This window comes from Accipiter gentilis, chromosome 8 (assembly GCF_929443795.1).
Source record: "Accipiter gentilis chromosome 8, bAccGen1.1, whole genome shotgun sequence".
Lineage (NCBI taxonomy): Eukaryota > Metazoa > Chordata > Aves > Accipitriformes > Accipitridae > Astur > Astur gentilis.
In genome coordinates this window covers 42,244,763-42,264,087 of record NC_064887.1, presented here as the reverse complement: position 1 = coordinate 42,264,087, position 19,325 = coordinate 42,244,763, and the positions used below count along the sequence as shown (strand labels likewise).

At 47.4% G+C, this 19,325-nt stretch overlaps 1 protein-coding gene across 3 annotated transcripts in view; it reads right to left on the bottom strand.

The window, feature by feature from the left end:
* The window catches only part of ARHGEF18 (Rho/Rac guanine nucleotide exchange factor 18), a 41,594-nt gene extending 22,571 nt beyond the window's left edge, over positions 1 to 19,023 (bottom strand). Inside the window, exons 1-10 of one of the 3 annotated variants that reach the window (XM_049809429.1) lie at positions 18,919 to 19,023; positions 17,931 to 18,430; positions 16,080 to 16,290; positions 15,107 to 15,221; positions 14,102 to 14,159; positions 13,846 to 13,890; positions 13,477 to 13,557; positions 12,961 to 13,066; positions 12,228 to 12,402; positions 222 to 289 (exon numbers count right to left, since the gene is read on the bottom strand). In XM_049809429.1, coding sequence (XP_049665386.1) covers positions 222 to 289; positions 12,228 to 12,402; positions 12,961 to 13,066; positions 13,477 to 13,557; positions 13,846 to 13,890; positions 14,102 to 14,159; positions 15,107 to 15,221; positions 16,080 to 16,290; positions 17,931 to 18,430; positions 18,919 to 18,933 — 1,374 coding nt within the window. In that variant the 5' untranslated portion in view covers positions 18,934 to 19,023. The remainder of the gene's footprint in view (positions 1 to 221; positions 290 to 12,227; positions 12,403 to 12,960; positions 13,067 to 13,476; positions 13,558 to 13,845; positions 13,891 to 14,101; positions 14,160 to 15,106; positions 15,222 to 16,079; positions 16,291 to 17,930; positions 18,431 to 18,918) is intronic. The other 2 variants (XM_049809430.1, XM_049809433.1) reach the window with 2 other exon arrangements.
* Positions 19,024 to 19,325: the final 302 nt, after the last annotated feature.

Genomic DNA, 19,325 nt, shown 5'->3' with positions numbered 1-19,325 from the left:
AGCAATGGTAAGTAATTTTCAGTACAGCAATAAAATATTTCAACTTTATTTTCCCTACATACATTGTCATAAATTACTATAATGACAAGTTAATAACTATTCGATGTCTTGAAGATGTATGGCAAGATCCTGTACTGATGTCAATTAAAACACTAGCACTAAATTAAGCTTACTATGCCAAGCACTGTTATTATAAAAGAACAACAATTTTTAAAACCCACCTTGGGTCTGATGCTGCTGCATTCAGCCAGTAAACTCTTGCAGTTCTTATGGACATTCACTGCACAATCTGAAACACACACACACACACAAGTCTTAAATTATTCCTGTCATTCCCATCTAGGGAAAAGGAAGAGTGATACATAAAATTATGGTCTTAATTTTGTAAGAGATGCAGAGTAAGCCCAGGTGTTTCAGCGAGGATCCTGGTTGTGCATGTTCTGTTCTTCATTTTACACCAAATACTCAAGCTTCTTCAGTAAGACTCAGAATCACTGATGATGCAATTCACTCATGCAAGCACAAAGAGACACTACCAAATGCACTAACAGTACTCTGCTTAATTTCCACTCAACCAGGGCACTGCTTTCCTCATATTTGCAAAGGTTATTTCCATGTGTGTCAATTCAAATTTGATAACATTCAAGAAGGCAGCAATTTATTTGGCTCCATAGGAATAGCTGCCTTTCTGCACAGAGTATTAGTAGGAGCTGAAGTAAGTACAGTAAAGTTCAAAACGCACCACTGAATCACCAGAGTATTACCATCATCAGAGCATTACCACTTTTCTAGCTTCACAAAAGAACTGTTTCCAGATAAAGGAACTAAAGCAGCCCTCGCTAACCCAAAAGGCATAAAACCATTATAGTATAGTATAGTAAAATCCAATCTCTTTTTTTCCTTATAATAACTGCTGCTTGGGAAAACAGGATGACAACTGGTAGTGTCAAATATTTTCTGCAGTCTTTCTGCCCATCTATAAAATAAGATCCTTCAGCAGAAGCGGGACACCAGCAACTCGGACAGTAAAGGAAACCAGGATTGGTTTCTTCCCATGTATTTCAGGCATGCCTGTTAAAAGAGAAATAGAACAAAACTGGGAAGATGAACACCGTATTTGCTAGAGAAAATCCTGTTTATGTTTAAAGCACAGAGAAAAAACTATTTAAGGTCTCTTCATCCAAACAGAACTATCACCCGCGCCTGGCGCCAAGGCTGGTGATCTGCTTTAAGGCTCCTGGCTTACGTAGAGAAATGCTCACTTCTGTTTTCCATAATGACAGTACACCTCTAAGAACAGGAGCAAAATGCTTACTTAGGCTTAAACACAAGTAAATTAAGATAGATATAAAAACAAGACTGAGAGAAAGACTGAGTGCACAGTCCGACAGATGCTTACATGTTATGCAACTTCCACAAATGTGGGAAATAAGACCAGAATACTGCACTTTGAGTGCCTGCACACAAAAAAATTTCCACAAAAAAATCACCTCCTGTAACTTCTCTTAGTTGTGATATTTCTACCAATACCACACCCTGTGCAACAAAAGGCCCTATATCTAATTTCAAATGCACATGCCTCTGCAAATATATGATAAAAACCTATCAAAATCATTCACTAGCTAAAACTATGTAGAGAATAACAAATATACTAGCTATTTCAGCATTGATAAGGCCTCCACCTATCACCAGAAAATGAACAGCTTGTTAAAAGACACGCCACAACAAACAACTAGTTGACAATGGAAACCTCCTTCCTCCTGAGACAAAGGAGCAAACTGTAGGACAAAAGGAAATAGAAAAAATTCTCCATGAGGTCAAGCTGGGCTGGATTTGAGTCTAGCTTACAGACAGGTTCCCTTCAGGGCAGAACAGGCACAGCGATGGAAGGAAGCGTTCTACAGCCATTGCCCTCCCACCCGGCCCGGCAACATCACCTCTTCTCTTGAAGTTCCCTTCATTCATCTAGAATTGTGCAATATAGTCATCTATAAACACTTTATCAAGCTTTAACTAGACTTTCATATTCCCTGACATTTACATATCTTCAGTGATTACATTCAATAATTCTTTTCCTATTAATGATTAGTAGGACCAGTTCTACTTCAAAAGCTTGTGTACTTTGTTAACTGTAAAAAGGATATCAACTTAAAATTGTATTTCAATTTTAAAATCATGCACTTGCTTTGTTAAAGATAACAGCTTATATCACTCTCGGGAGGTATTTTTCACTCAATCAGCTGACACATCTAATAGTGCTGTGTATTAGTTTCCTATGCTGCTGAAAGATTCTTTACACAACAGGAGAGAACATACTAGAAAGCAGGAAAATGCTACAGAAAAGCCTCCGAAAACTGCAGTTGAATCCAAAGACCTGATTCTCCAAGAGTCTATTTGAAACACAGTTAACTTAATGATTTCCAAGTGGCATTATTTTTGCCCATGTAAGAGAAGAGAATTTTGAAAACTGACGGAGGAATCAGACTGTTTTATAAGCATACTTCATTTATAAAACAGGCTCCAGCTTTCCCTATTCAACACACTTTTGCAGACAGTGCTGAACCAACCACACTCCACTTAAGGATGAGAACAAGCATTCAAATACTAGTGAATTTGATTTCCTTTTTCTGCATGTAAGATCTCTTTGCATTCTTTATTCTTCTGGACAGCCTAATAAAGAACTGCAGGGGTCAAGAAAACAGTGAAGAGAAGAATGAGGGACAGAGGACAGTGAAGAAGTGACAGGAACCTGCACACATTGAGACTGATATATAAGAGCAGAGATTCATATGAAGGGTTGTTAGAGGTGTACAGAAATAACAGGTATCTAACCTTAGAAAACACAGATGGCCATCCAAAGAAAAGGAGCACTGGTAAACTCAAAACTGACGAAGAAAAGTATTTTTGCATGTACCTTCTCTAAGTGGTAGCATTTGGTCTTACTCAGATCAAGAATTTGGGAAGGTGCAAAAATGAAATAGACAGTTGTGTTGGCAAGCTCTTCTCAAATTGGAGAGGCACAGAAGGTATTCCTGAGAAAGACAGAGCTAAAACCTCAGAGGACTGCCACCCATGCTCTTCCCTTCGTCTTCCACATCATCTCCTCTCTCACTCAAACTGCAAGAAGATTTATTTAGCAGGGAAAAACATATCTTTGAAAGGATTTAATTTCGACACAGACTAACGAGAAGGGCCGTAGCTCTGGCTAGTGCTGAGAACACCAGTTAAACTGACCTAGAAGGTCCAAGGATTTGGGTCACCTCGACTGGGTGGGAACAGGACCAGCACTACTAGAGCTAAAGGTACAACAACAATCAATACCACACATAGCATGGAAACTAAGCAAACACACTATGGTTTTTTCTGGGCTTAAATCAACAGTTTTGCAACTAAGACTGAGAATTTTGGGAGCATCACATTACCCCGCATCTGCTTACTACAGGGATTGACTGTCACTGCCTCTGAAGCATTTTGCATGGGCCAGTGCCAGTAATGACTTAACTGAAACAGGGGCCTCATCCAGCAAAGAAATATTTAAGACCAAGAGGCTCACAAACATCATAGAAGATCCTGTTCACAACTGAGGGTAATTAAATTAGTATCTGGTATAATAAAAAAACACCTTCCCTTATTAATGAGATGCTTTCCCAAAGGCTCACAGAAACCAATTTACAACTTAAGAGCATTTTATTGGACAACACATTACAATGCCCAAAAGCATAACACTGATTCACAGTATGCAAGAGGGCAATGAACCTAGCTGAAAAAGGGCAGGTGAATACATTTTCTCCCCCAGCTGGCATATCTTCCAGTGGATCAGACACTGGCAATGTCCTATAAATGTCTTCCAGAATTGGATTCCAGGACAAATCTATGACTCACCAGATATTACGAGGATTATGACCCTGACCTTTGGTCTGGAATGGTACTGCCCAATAAAATAACTCTTAAAAGGCCATTTGCAAACAACTACAACTAACAGACAGATATGCTGTGATTAATCTAAAATAGAACTACTGAATTTTTTTTTTCCCCTCAAGCATATAGTTTTTTTAGTGTTTTTAAAATGACAGATAAAAAAAACCTTTAAAACATCTAAGTTCAGGCAGGGACACCTTTTAACAGTGATTCTAATGATACAAGGAGCTCAAGCACTATTTTAATGCTAAGGATATATTCACCACCTATTAAATCCAACTAGCAGAAGCAAGCCATGGACAAAATAGTTTTCTTGAGAAATTAATCATTTTTCTATATTCAAATGTCCGATGCTTCAGGGATCAAAGAGAATCTCTTCCCTCTTTCCTCAACCTTACACCATACAAGGTAATTCCTCTGACAAAAGTAACAACTTGCATATGAATGATTAATACAGAATATAAAATCTGAATGTATACATAGAGATACACAACAGCTGAGAAACATTTCAAACAACTACGGCATTCCAGCAAAAGCAGAGTGACTTTGTCATAAATCTCCTTAGGAAAGAGGAGGAGTTTCAGTGCAACATGAAGAAGTTTCTGTATTCAGTAAATCCAGGTCAGGTATCTTCAGGAACTCAGAGCAGATTTAACTTTGTCCTAGTGGCTTTGGTGACCGGTGTTTACTTGTTTTGCTAACTCACCTAATTAGGCAGAGGGAGAAACTAAAAACTGGAAGGGTGCAGGGTGATGTGATACTTCAGAAATCGAGACTGTCCACACGATAGAGCAACAACACTAAATTATCAAGTTTCAGCTTCCCTGTTAAAGCATTCCTCTTTATCTCCAAAACAAACCTATAATTACTTTCTCACTGTATCTGATTTTCTTGTCAAAATATCAGATACACGGAGCGGGGGTGGGGGTGGGTGGTGGTGTGTGTCATTCCCAACACTGCAAGTTCTGGTGGCCTTGGGGTTTTCTTTAAGCACAGAAACGCAAACTGAACAAATGAAAACCTGATGTTTCTGGGTTTTAAACAACGCAAAGTAAAATTAGCATATTATCCTAAAAGAAATATGAGTAACATTTCAATTGTCTCACACGGAACCCTTCCCCCATTCTACAGGAACGCTACAGAACTGAAGCAGCAACTATGACAATTGTAAAAGGTATTCAAAATATTTCATAGGTAAACATTAGGTGGAACTACAACACACAATGTCGGATGGCTCCTGTTTGAGAGCCATATTTCATGGCTTTATTTTTTTTACCATACCAAAGGGAAACTATCAACTTACAACTTTATAAATTTAAAAAAAAAAGTGCCAAATAAAAAAGCCACCTACAAAACTCACTCTTAAGAGAGGGGAGTGAGAAGGAACTGAGAAGCAGCCATTTCTCCTCTTGGTTTTACATACTAGACACAGAGATACTACAATAACAAAACCACAGCACAAAATCTTCAAACAGTATTCAGAAATTCTGCTTATTTATTAGAGCAGCAAAACCAAATACAAAATCAGAAACATTCAGAAAGCTATTTGAATCACTCCCTGTTTCCCTCCACCTGCTCCAAAATCCGTCACCACTCCTAGCTCCTACTGGGGTTTCCTTTCCAGCACACACAAGCTAAGCCTACAATCTGATATTACCTCCTGCTTCTCTCCCTAACATGCCAGGGCTGGGGAATATTTAAAATGGCTCAGACATCACAATTGTGGGTAAGGAGTTTTCACCTTCCCCCCCCCCCAACACACTTAAGGTCTTTTTACATACATCCCAGACTTTTCTCACGGCTGCAGCCCCAGCGCTAGCAGTACATGTGTAAGTAACAGAGAAGACGAGGTGCAGGATTTCATTATCACAAGCATCAGGATGCTCAGACTCAAGCTGTGGCATAAAGTGAACCAGTTTCACACGAGGCTGCACCAGCTCGCCTCCCTAACGCGCACGGTAACATTTCAGCTCCTTCTTTAGCCCCTCAAAGGTAAAGGCTGCATCTTCACAAGCTGCCTCCTGCCCCCCCCGGTAAAGCCTTGAGCTGCCAACCTTGGGACGGCTAGAAACCCTGCAGGATTTGTCAGGAAAAGGAAAATAAACCCGCTGGCCTGGCCAAACTGCCGGCGGAGGCCGGCCTTCTGTAACCCCCCCGCTGCGGGACGTTGCTAGGCGGCAGCGGCCGGCGGGCAAGCTCCCTCCACAGCTCCCCGCTGAACCCCCACCACCCCCTCAGCACTGCGAAGCCCCGGGAGGCAGCCCTGCCCCGCCACAGGGACCGGGGACGACCGGTCCCCGGGCCGCGGCCTCCCACTGCCCTGGGGAGGGGGAGCTCCCAGTGCCGGGAGGGCTCGCTAAGACCGGGAGCTGGTGGCATCACGGGGAGCCGGGGGCCGAGGCTCGGGGAGCCGGCGTGACGCGCTGACAGCCCGGTCTCTTACCGGCCTCCCCGGGGAGCCGCCGGTTGTACTCTCGGTCCCGGGAGCCGCCGCCACAGCAACAGGAAACGCCCCCGTGTCCCGGAAGTAAAATGGAGACGGAGCCGCGCGCCTGCGCGTCACGGTCCGGCTGAGGGGAGGGTCCCTTTCCCCTCAGGGAGGGCACGGGTACCCCCTCAGCCCGCGCTTTCCCCTCAGGGAGGGCACGGGTCCCCCTCAGCCCGCGCTTTCTCCTCAGGGAGGGCACGGGTCCCCCCTTCAGCCACCTCTTTCCCCTCAGGGAGGGCACGGGTCCCCCCTTAGCCCGCGCTTTCTCCTCAGGGAGGGCACGGGTCCCCCTCAGCCCGCGCTTTCTCCTCAGCCCGCTCCTAGAACGGGGGAGGTGGCCGGAGTCGACAGAGCCCCCAGGTTTCTCCCTGACGAGGATGCCAGGCTGCCTGCCCCCATCCTGAGAACTGCTCTGGCCTCTTCCCCAGCCGGTGGATATAAACATCCTGCACCACAGGGCATCTGCTGGGGACCTGCCTTCCATCAGCGCCTGGCTGCGGCGGGAACAAAGGCTAAACAGGCCCTTAATGGATGGGATGTTGCATCCCCAGTGACAGCTTTAACATGGTAGTTCATGTGTTTGCGCAGCACCCAGGATTTAACTCTAAATAACATAATTCGTTATTAAAAGCCAGGGGGGATTTGCCATTCAAAACATGTTGACGTGTTTACAGCCACTGCTGCCGAGGGGAGGTTGGGGTGCCGGCTTCCTTATCGGCGAAGGCGAGTGCCTGCCCAGGCCTTTGCAAATGACCCCTGTGCAGACAAACAGCGAAAGCGAAGGGGAATTATCTTCGCTATCAGCACATTAATGCACTGACTTGTATAACTAAATTGCTTGCTGGAAAAAAACATCTTTTCCCTGACACCAATAAGATTTGACCTCGTGCTAGCACTGGGCTGCTGAAGTACTCCGTGCAGGGAGGAAAATTCAGAAAAGCTCATGACCTAACTTTACCTCCTGATCTATGATTCACCCTGAGGATTTACAGTACTGGTCTCCAACACAAGTTTGTCATACTTTAAATCATGCACATCCAAGTTGCCTGTCAAACTTGAAAATGCAACATATACAATTACAAAACAAACTTCCCTCTCAAAATCCACCTTACAGCTTTCCTAGGCCGCTTTGAAAGAATCTGCCACCGTTTGGGCTGGAAATGTGCTGAAATCCTAGACTACCATGGGACCAGTTTTATCTCTGCTTTCCACACTGTGACCTGTTTAATTGATTTTATTTTTCTCTTCATCTTGTAGTTGCAAGCTTTTCAGAAATGTTCCCTTTTGTGCTGCTTCTGTACAGGACTTAGTACAATAAGGTCCGAGTTGTTTATTGGGGCCTCTCAGTACTACAGAGAAATAATCATTAAATAAAGCGATTTGGGGATAAACAGCTGGCTGTCACTTGGTGACAGATTAATCCTTAGACTTTGTGCTTCCCTATAATATAAAAGTACAGCATTGCAGATTGCCCAACTACAGCTGTCATGGAGAGAACGTGCTGTGCTCGTGTGGCTGGCCTCGGGGCATCTCCACAAAAATCAGCGCAAGATCTGGCACAGCAACCAGCTGAAAGACTTCGTAGCTTAGAGCTAAGGTTTGAATTGCAAAGAAGAGAATAGCACCAACTTTCTAATCCTGTGTAATTCTATAATAACAAAAGATTTCTTACTGAATGAGTTGCAGGTAGATTACTGTCATGCGGCTTTATGCATTTGTCAGGCCAAGTGTACAAGATCCTGAGGTTTTATCAGGGAATGGAAGGAGCAGCACCTTGGAGATGTTCCAGATGAAGGCGATACTGCGCAGATATGAAAAGAAAGTAAAAAGCAGAAAAGGAAAAGCACTGAGAATAGTATGTTCTTCAGCTTCCTTTTCTAAAACCTCTAGAGTTCGGCAGAGCCAGCTCTGTGTCAGCAGACTCATAGCTCAGTGTTTCCTCTGAAACCAGCGCTGCAGACCACTTTCACATTTGCTTTAGATCCTGCTTCATTGGCTTATAACTGCATTAACCCACAGCCTATTGCAGTCACTCTGGTTTCGCCTGTTTTATTTGGACTCCTGTCAGTAATCATTTATTCCGAGTGGGACTCCCAGTCCATTTATCACTGTCATCATGTTACAGCAGCCAAACCTCCTTTATCCCCCCAAAATAGAAGCTTTTTGGCAGCTCTGACTCTCTCCAGAAATGCAAAGTTTCAGGTTTCCTGCTGCTTTTCACATTTCTCAGGACTCTGTGTGGGCTATGAGCAGAAGTTTCAGGACAGAAAATCAAGTAATTCCTCCTCATTATAAGCCAAAAACTGTCTTCCTGTATTGGCTTATTGGTGCTGCACTGGGAATCCTAAAAGCAAAAGCAGGCAGGCACAAGTGCCAAATGAGAGGTGAATTTCAAGTCCAAGCTAAAAGCCATTCTGGCCTCTCTTCCTTACAGATAAAGCAGCATGGGCGGAGGATGTTTGCCTGAGAAACTGCAGAGACCTGCGTCCTCCATTAACCCACAGAACCGTTGTGAGAAAGGAAACGGTTCTCCAAACCTCTTTCACAACATGCCTTAAATAAGTCCTGGAAACTAGTTGTTACAGCAATTTGTTATAAATCAGCCCGTATACTGAAGCAGCCAGCAAGGGTCAGCCTAGGACAGGTGGACAGTCTGGTGTCCAGCACAGCCTGTATTGTTCAGGAAGATTCATTAAACCGAGCACCTTCTCTTAAAGAAGAGGAATTTGTCTGAAGCCTACCACACGCTTTGGTTGCAGCTATAGGTTTCCTTTTGAAAAGGATGGCCAATCTGACCTCCCTGTGGGGGCCAGGGCTCTATCTTTCCCATAAAGTAACAGACATGTAACTCTCAACTAAAGAAGGTGTAGAAGATCCACCTCTACCCCAGCGCTCAAGCTCAAGTCACTAGGAGGGAAGCAATCCTCCTGCCATCTGTATTCCACAGCATATCCTTGGCTCGCCTCCATGGCGCAGCCTGCTTGGAGAGCTCTCCTCCTGTCAGGGCTTTCCTGGGACTCATCTAACTCCTGTTGCATAAACTCTGGAAGCGTGTTTATAAGAGAGGATTAATTTAAGCACAGAACCTTCTCCACCCTTGACAGCAAAGGCTCAAAAGGAGCTTTCTCCATTTCCAGGTGAACAATAAACCTAGAAACTCGCAGCTCAAAGTTTACGTAACAGTGAAGTTTGGGTGGCCACTGTTGTCGAGATCCCAGCGACTGCAATCATTCCTCTTTGTTTTTCATCCCCTGCCAGGCTCCTAACATCACATCGGAGAGATTCCAAAACTGGAGCTGCAGAAACTCTCCTGCATCTGTACTCCCACAGCCTCCTTCCCTGGGACACTTTCTACCATGTCACATCAGGATAGATGGGAGGAATCAGGGTGGGAGAGGGAAACAGGTTACCATGTACAGGGCCACCCAGGCTGCCTACCCTCTTCACAGCTCATGTGCGTGTTTCTAGCAGTATGATGATTCCTTGTTCTGAATTAAAAGCAGAATTCCTCCTGCTGTTACTTTCTCTAATAAGAAGAGCTCTCCCTCCTCTATTTCATCACAGCCATGGAAGTCACTAGACTTTCTGTGTCTACTGGACAGTGAAAAGAGCTCAGGCTTCCTAATCATTTCCCCATCCTTTCTCCCCTGGCTTCATTCCTTTCTTTAACCACCATCTTTTCTTGTTTTGTTTTTCTTTCTATGAGCCTGTTTTGTCTTCTACCACGTGGTGGTGCTACAGTTAAAAATACCATGGAGATAACATAAAGAGCAGCACCTGACCATGAGATGGACCCAGCGCTGGCCGAGGGCCGAAGCATATAGATAGTGAAATGTGAGTTCATTATGAGAAAACAAGAGGAGCAGCCAAATATCCTCAGATCCTGGCGGCAACTACGGCTCAGACTGAACCCTAATAGAGCAGCTCACACTTCTGAAAAGTAGGCCTGCCACTCTGGCTACTCGGTGGCCCCGAAGCTTGCTTTTCAAGAGCCCTATCAGTGACTTGTCAGGAGACCATGCACTGCTCCTAGCTGCAATAACAGGAGCTAGTGATATGAACTATCAACTTTGCTGCCCAGAAGCAGCTCACAAAGGTTTCAGCCCAGCATAATCCAAATATAGGCACTCTCAGGCTAACACCTGTCACACGACAAGTCCCAATCCAGATCTGACCACAGACAGGCCATTAATTTCAACGAACATCTCGGAACCCTGACCAATTGTTCAGCTTCTGTTCAAGCCACCACAAAGGGAACACGCAACAAAGAGCTCTGCTGCCCTGCCGCCCACATTAGCCTGGGCAGCGTATCCCTGAGCAGCCCAGAAAGCCAAAGGAGATGTCACAGAGTCCCAAACACAAACCAGTTCCTCAGCCACCTTGGAGTTTTTCTCCTGAATGTTAGCAAGACTCAAGAACACAGATTCCTCACAGAAGGGCTGGGAAACAAGGTAAAAGTTACTATAACTCATGTCTAATCACTGCGCATTTATGATGGACAACGATATGCTAAGCCATACTCCCATTTCAACAGCTAGGTCCAAGTTCTTGCCCTCCAGATCACAGATCTCCAATAGTGGTTGTCTAGAGAAGAATTACTCACACTGGCAATGACCTCAGCGTTCCCAAGACCATACAGAGCATGGCTCCAAGCTCTTGGTGCCCTGGGGATCAAGGACTGTCTATATCCTCTCAGGTTCAGATATTTTTTGTAAAGCAGCACGCAGGACTGCAAACAGAGCCTCTGCTAGGAGGTTCCTCAGACAGGAATGACAAGGCATAACTCTGCCTTCTCTAGTAATATTTGGGTTCTTTCTAGATATCCACAAAGCACTTACTCTTATTCAGCTCCCTGCTTCCTACTTTTTGCTGTGACGCCTGAAAATTGTTCACTAATAGCCAGGCCTGTGGTCCTTTTCAGTTTCCCTCCAGCTGCCCTGAAGGGAAAGTAGGCTTCATGCAGTGCATGTGCAAGGGCAGCCAGTTCTTTTATGCCTCATGAAGGTTTTACTGACCTTAAGAGCCTCTGAGAGACCCTTACTGGAGAGCGAGCATTGCTTGAGGATACAGGGTAGAGAAAGAGAGCAATTCTCTCATTTCTGGAAGAATTTCTCTGCCAACAGACAATCCCTTGGGAATTAAATATGTTCTTCAGTGCCCTGAGTACCTCAAAGAGGAGGGACTGGGTTTGTCCATCAGCCAAAGCCATGCAGCAATGCCACAGTGAATGCAGTGGGACGACAGAGTCCCATGCACGTTGGCAAAGGAGCAGCTGCCATTCCTGTGCACTACTTACATCTGAAAAGCAACATTCTCACGCATGCAGGTCCTGGGAGGCACCATTCGACTTTTGTGTTAGTTAATAACATTTTGGATGCTCTAGAAAGCCCCATACCCATGCATAGGGCAGATTTAAGCTGACACATCACTGCAGCTGTGAAAAATAGCCTAAAATATCCAGCTTCACTCAGGCAGAAGGGATATTTGCTTGGGCAAAGCAGAACATTGTGAAAAAAAAATTATTAAAGGAAAAGTTGACCTAGAGCCCTCCTTGGGGGAAAGGGGCAGGAAATGGTCAAGTGGCCAAAGAAAATGAGGATAAACTATTGCCAAGCAGGATTTAGAGATCATTTAGACTATTTGGAGAAACAACCGAGCCAAGCCAAGCAGGGTGGTGGGGTACAGTCAAGCCAGGCAGAAAAGTGAAGCAATCCATGAGGCTGAGTTAAGCAGGCTAATGGCCGGCCTGGGCCGGAGGGGAGGCTGGGGAGTGGGATGCAGCCAGGCTGGGTCAGAGCCAGACAGTGACAGTCATACTCACTCAGGCACTGCAGACCACTTTTATTCACAAGAGGTTTGGCACACAGTGAGCAGCTGGTGCAACTGGAGAAAACCCCTGGCACAAGCTGGTGCCTATTGATCTCTTTCCACCTCTCTTTTGGCTCCTTTGTCTCTTTCTCCTTCTCTCTCTCTTTTGGCTGCTCTTTGTTCTTACCCTGGAAGGAGACAAAAACACAGCTCCGTTACAGGCCTCGTGCTGCCCACACATTTCTTTCCCCGCTGGTAAAAATAAGCATGCAGAAAGCTGGTGCGCAGCAAGTACAGCGGGCACCTTTGTGCCCAAACCTTTGGGATGGTAATGCTTTTCCTAAGTGCCTTCCTAAGGCTTGGACCAGTCCCTCCAGCCTAGGTCTATGTGTGATGAAGGGCAGGACGCAGCACTGCAGCACGCATCTGTGCCTCCACAGGCTCTCCTCCTTGCCACAGCGGGTGATGCAGGCGGTCACCCAGCCAAAGCACTCCTCTCTTGGTCTGCACAACTCCTGCTAAGACAGCATGAGAGCAGCCAGAAGATGCGCTGGAGCAAGGTGGGCTGAAAGTCAGGGATCGTTCTGTCCAGTGCGTTATGTTAGGGTTCACAGTGCATCTGCTGACCAATGTAGAGTCCTCAGCCATGCAAAAGCAATCCAACTAACTGGTCCCTGCGGTCAGATCCCCTTTTCTACTTGAAGTATTCAACAATTCCTTCTGCAAAGTCAGCATGTCTCCCTCACCTTATCCTTCTGCCAGGATCCAGTGACTCGGCTCCGCAGGGAACTCAGACGTCGCATCACCTTTGTTCCTTTCTCTGCTTTCTCGCTTTTTCCACTGTCTTCATTTCTGAAACAAGACCACAAACGTCTTAACTAAGGGGAAGTTAACTGGCCAAGCACAGTTCAAGGGGATCACTGATGAAGTTCATCCAAAGCATTATTACTTTAGGACCCCGTCTCTGAGCTTTCCATCTCCTGAAGGATCTGGCTCAGCATCAGTCATGTCATTTATTAATGGAACACTTGCAAATAAGGAGCTGAACTTTCAAATTATTTGTGCAAATTCTGGCTATCTCTGTGTTTTTGTTCAGTACCCTGCACAATGAGGCCCTGATCTTGGCTGAACCACTGCAGATACCAGTATCCTGCACACAGTATTAGCAGGGCAGTAAAGCTTAGGGGGGGGGGGGGGGGGGCTCGAAATCAATCTGTTCTGGGAACACAAAGTGTGTGTGGGTTACCATCTGTCTCACTTACTCATTAGACAGGAACTCAAACCAGGTGAGGTTCTGCTGGGAAGAATCACTGCCTTCTTGCACACAAGCTCTCTGCTTCACCCTGTTCAGGGAAAAGACATCAGACACACAGCAAAGAACACAAGAGCAGAACTTTTGAGTCAGTGGAAAGGCTCATCTTTGGAGACAGGGCAGGAACATGTTTAGTGTTACAGAAGAGGCATGTGAAATGCTACTTCTCCTTGCAATTCTACCCTAGTTTCACTGGAAGAATGGAGTAATTCTGGTACCCTGGGGATTTGCACCTCAGAGGACCAAGTGTCATTTGCCAGGTGGGTCCTAGGCAGACCTATGACCTCCCCACCCACATCCCTCTCCCAGACACACTTACCCATGGTAATGTTTCAGCTCCTGAAGTACCTGCTGGACAATTAGCCTACCAGGGATGGGGCAAAAGAAAAGCGAGGGATTAGAAAATGTCCTTGCAAAGACATTCTGCAGCCCACAAAGCATCAGGTGCTGGTTTACTACCAACTACACAGCTGTGCCCCAGCATGGAGTGGGATCTTTGCTATTGCACCTCCAGTAGCTCAGATATACTCAAGAACCTCAGCCGCCTCAAAACTGCCAGGACTGACAATACCTACACGTGGTCTGGGGACACATGGTCCTTCTCCAGCATCTCCAGAGCAGGGGGTTCAACACCTGGAACACAAAACACTCTCAGCAGTGATTCTGGTGTGCCTTTGCAGAGCACCATGTTCCAAGCTATGCAATTGGACCCCGTTAATCTTGCTGGGATATCTGCCTTTAATGGCGAGGGAGAAGTGCTGGGAGCAGTTAGGGAGGAAAAGACTGCACTGCATTTCTGTGAGGGAGACGAAGGCTACATCACTTTTTCTGTGTTACCCCTCCCTTCTCCAGTCTGTATTAGTTTAACTTTTGAGGATCCTGCTTGCAGCCAGAGGGTAGGAGCTGACACCACCCCAGAGACCCTCCCCATGACAGCCAGCTTCCCTTCTACTTCCCAGATGCTCTTAACAAGTCTCTACATTTTGCTCTTGGGCAGTCTGCACAGGTAGGAGAGGTTAATGGATTCCAGCAGCACAGAGAAGGCCAAAATTAAGTTTACAGGAGCTAGGGTGCCTCTGTTTTTCTAAAGCTCTTCAGCTTTCAGTGTGGCAACCAGAACCTGGCAGCCTTGTCTGAAAGCCTGCTCCCCTGCCAACTGTGCGTGGTGAGTCAGTTAAGGGCACTGCTGTCAGAAGGGACCTGCACACAGACGATGTTTGCCCCATTCTTTGGGGGAATGCAGAAAGGGCACATCTAAACCCAGGCAGATGAATCAGTGCCTTTTGTTCCTAGGAAACCATCTTTGCCTTGTGTGAGTAGGGAGTGACCAATGCACCAGCCACAGAGAGGTTACATAGCAATGTGTCACTGGGGACGGACACGTCTGAGCTTAGACTACGCCATTAGCCAGGATCAGACTCAAAGTCAGCTTGACTTTTTATTTCAGGAGCTCCTGGGACCATGTAGAAGGGAAGGGCAGAGGATGCCTAGGCTTGCAGAGGTTACATCTCCAGTTTTTTATCTTCTTAATGACAAACACCTTGAACTCATTTAATGCCATATATATAGTCTATACCAACCTTCCACGGCTGGAAGAGAAGTGTCAAAACTGCAAGGTGTCTGAGGGGAGGCAACCGTCTCACAGACTGATGGGACAGACTTTGACCTCAGTCTCTTCCCGTTGCTGCCACGTTCCTGGAGAAGTAAAAAGTCATCTTTGGTCCTTTGTGCACCAAGGGAGCCTCCATCGGTGCACAGCATGGCTGGGCAAGGTGTAAGGCAGGGAATCTTGACTTAAGTGCCAGTGATCATCCCTGCCTTCCCACAGCCTCCTACCCTGCATGCCCACCCTGGGAGCCCCAGGGCAGGTTGTCTTGCTGCGTGGTTTGCTACCTGTGGTATATCAGAGCACAGGATCAGATCAAGACCCAAGATATCACTGGGAACAGGCTGACTCCTCACCCTTTCCCTCTCTTGTTTTTTCGGGGTTATGATGATGGGACACTATAAGGCCCAGCTGTTTGTTGGCTTCAGGTGTGGGCTCCAGGGAGGCTGGAGCAAGTGAGACTTGTTGCTGAAACCTTCTTAGGCAGTTCTCACTTTTACAGGACACGTAGCACTGTGATGCAATTGTCCTTTTAATATTAATTGAATCCAAAGATATTCTCCAGAGGAAAGCAGTGTGAGAGGGGGGTGACAATGCTCTCTTCAGCCACCTGACAAGAGGATGGAGCCAGAGTCTTCTTAGAGGTGCACAGTGGCGGGACAAGAGGCAACAGGCACATGTTGCAGCAAGGGAAATTCCAGCTAGATATATGGGAAAAGGGGGCTGTGCATCAGCCAGCTCTCAGGGCCTTTATCCTGGAAGAAGGGGCAGTTTGTCCCAGAGCAAAGAAAGCCCATCCTTGCCAAGATTCCTGCAGACCTCCTGGCATTACCTGGTTCAATGCTGGCATCGAAGGAGTCCAGCCTGCCGCTGACTCCCGTGTGGGTTGCCTTCTGCACCCCCAGCTTGCCCTGCTGCCAATACGCACACAGCCCTCGCACACTCACCACCTCCTCCAAGCCAGAGCTGACCGTGAGGTTTGGGCGCAATGGCTCTATCTCCACTTTGATCACCATGCCACCCCTGCCGCTGCTCCAGGTTTCCAGTTCCCCTTTGGGCAGCTGAAGGGACACGCAAGGCTGTGGGCAGGACTGACTCCTCTTCTCCACATCCTCCTGCTCTGGGTCGCTGCCCATCTCTGTGGCATCCAGGCTGAACCTAATTCAGGGAAGAGGAACAAGCCAGCTTAGCAGACCCCTCCCATTGTGCCAGGCATGGCACAGCCCCTGGAATATCCTCGCCTTGGGTGGACAGTCCTAAAGAGCTCATGCAGCTGGGACAAGGAGAGTCACTACAGCAGGCACATGGAAAAGGAAATGCTGGGAAGCATCAGCCTGGACACCAAGTCCTGAGCCTGTTAAAAACAGCTTCCCTGGCTGCCATCAGCGAGTCCACGAGCTCCTTGGTCACCCAGGATGTTTAGTGCCGGATGGCTCTCGCTGATCTCTTAGCAACCCCTGAGACTGTGCAGCCACCCAGACAGCAGCCTGCTTCACCCACGTGAGAGCCGCTGCCCTGTTAGCTGCAATGCCAGGAAAGTCCCTCTGGGCATTTAGAAATGGCAGATGTTGTCGTTTATCGAATGTTCACTGTGGCATCATGTCATAAATCCTGCTCCCACTGGGGCCCAGCTTTAAGGAAGGAAACAGAAATCCTTTTCTGGGAAATGAGGGGTGGACCATCTCCCCCAGTGCCCCGTGGTTTCCTGAACACCAAGTGCTGTTGCAGTGCCAACAACATAGGAGCAAAATGATGGATAGGGCTCAGTGGAAAATCTTACTCTCTGCATGGGTTCTGTCTGCAGATCACTGTCACTTCATTCCTGCTGCCAGAGACGGGCTTCAGGAAGCATTTGCTTAGGGGACAGTGGGGCATATTCCCCTTCCCTGGCCCCGTGCTTACACATGCTTAATCACCCAGCGAGGGGACTGAACAAGTCCCTGACACTGACAGCCGCTCTGTGCCGCCGTTGCTCATGTGCCTGTTACAAGCATAAACTGTGAATGATCCACGGCACATGGAACAATAATAGGTCTGAGAACCAAAGTCTGAGCTTGATAAAGAACTGCCAAGATTTCAGGGTGAGATAATTTTAGGGTACCTTATAAGGAGGAGAGATAAAAATAGTCCTTGCTGGCTTCCACCTAACTCCCAGTCATCTGGGAGATCAATACATTCGTCAGCAGGGAGAGCATGCGTGTAGGAACCTGGAGCCCGAGGCATTCATGTGGCAGGAGAACAGGATGGCAGTAATGCCCAGTCTGGAAACCGTTCCCAGCCAGAGCTCAGCATCATGCTACAAAATACACTCTCCTTGGCAGCCACGTGGAGGACAGAGGGCTAGACGACACGGCGGCAATTGCAGGCACAGGCCCCACCAAGCCGACTCACAGACAAGAAGAAAAAAAGATTTGACAGAGCTCCCTTAATCCCTCCGAGGTGGGCAAAGTTCCCTTTAAGCCAAAGGATGGAGGCCATCAGGGCAGCTGATGCTGTTCAAGGTTCCCTCCAGACAGAAACGAGCTCTCCCAGATGAGACATCCTCTTCCCGGTCCCAAGACTGGGAAAAGAGGGTCTTCCTACTGCCAAGGAGACATTAAAGCCTCTTGCTGCCCTAGCATCTGTTCCTCCACATCCCACCCAACATGAGCAGTAGGCGTCCAGCTGCTTTGGCAAATGCTGACAAGTGAGGGAGACCACCCAGCAGCAGCTAGAGCTCAGGGCAGTGTGATCGCTCCAGCCCTCATGCAGCATCATTGTACCATATATATCAAATATTGCTCACAGTCCTGCTGTACCTGCGCTTGCAGTCCACGGGTGATAAAGGGCTCTCCCAGCTGTGCCTCCGAGAGGTAGACATAGATCTCACCAGCGTGGGGAAGGACTCCTTGGCCTTCTGCAGGTCCAGCTCTTTGTCTGCCTCTGCAGGACACTCAGAAGTGCTGGTACCATCTTCTGGCACCGCTGCACAGGAGCAAATGTGGCCTTTGTTCAGAAAGCGGCAGTCGGCCTCGCCGTAACGTACTGAGCAGGAAACAGGATTGGAAAAAGCAACATCCACAGACATTTTGCTCAGAGCCCCTGGTCTCTCTTCCAATAAGCAAATGGCAGACACAGCCTGGGCTGCTTGTTCTGTCTGTGCTACCGTCTCTGGCGCTGTTTTGGCAAGTGGCGGGCTCAGGAGTCCCAGATCTCTGTAATACTCCGTGCCATGGAGAGAAGAGTCTGAGAGGAGATCCTCTGTGCTGCTGTGCAAGTCTGCTGCTGGGACATCCAGCTCTGTGGAAGATGAGTCCTCCTGCAAAGGCAGCGACCGCTTAGCCTGAGCACACAAATCCCATCTGAGAGCCTTGCACCCATCCTGCGACGGGACACCTCCCATGCAGAGCTGGAGGTGCTTTTCTTTCCTTTCTCATGGCAAACAGCCCACCGCTGCTAGCAGGGCCAGGCCTGCAGCTGGGTTTCTCAAACCAGGCTTTCTAATAGTAGCACTCTCCTACTGCACCTCGCAGCCCGACCTGCCCCAGCCCCACCATCTTGGCTTCCTCCAGTCCCCGAGATCTCTCTCTGCCTAATTCCCCCTAACGCCAATATAAAGCACATAGGTATGATTTTTCCCAGCAGCAGAAGCAATATAACCTTGTATTCCTTGGTAGTCTGGATCAGTACCCATTTCCCCCATTCTTATGCCACCACAGACCCCTCTGAATATGGTGCTGACCACCCAGTTTGCTGACCCGGGCTCCTGCCTCGCATGGTGGTAGTGGAAGGAAAGAGGACACTTGCCTTTTGTTCAGCCATGCTGGTGCAGAAGGTGTCATCCTCAGCAATCAGGGATGGGAGGAAGCTTTTGGGGTTGGGATACTCCAAAGCAGGGGTGCTGTGGTCAGTGAATTCCCGTAAGCATGGCTTGCAGTCGGACCCTGCAAGACAGAGGAGGTCACAGCAGGTAACCAGATGGCTAGGAGGGATGTAAACTCAGCCACACACAGACAGGTGACATTAGGCAGCACCAAAATGCTCCACATGGCCCTCTGCTCCCTCACCCCTTGCAGACAGGCACTGCCAGGCAATCTCAGGACCTCAGCAGCCTTGATCCTCTGGGAACCTGGTGCAGGGATCCCCTAACAGCAGAAACTTCATCCCTCAAGCCACAGCATATGTGAGGGCAGAGACCAGGCTTGAACTGTCCC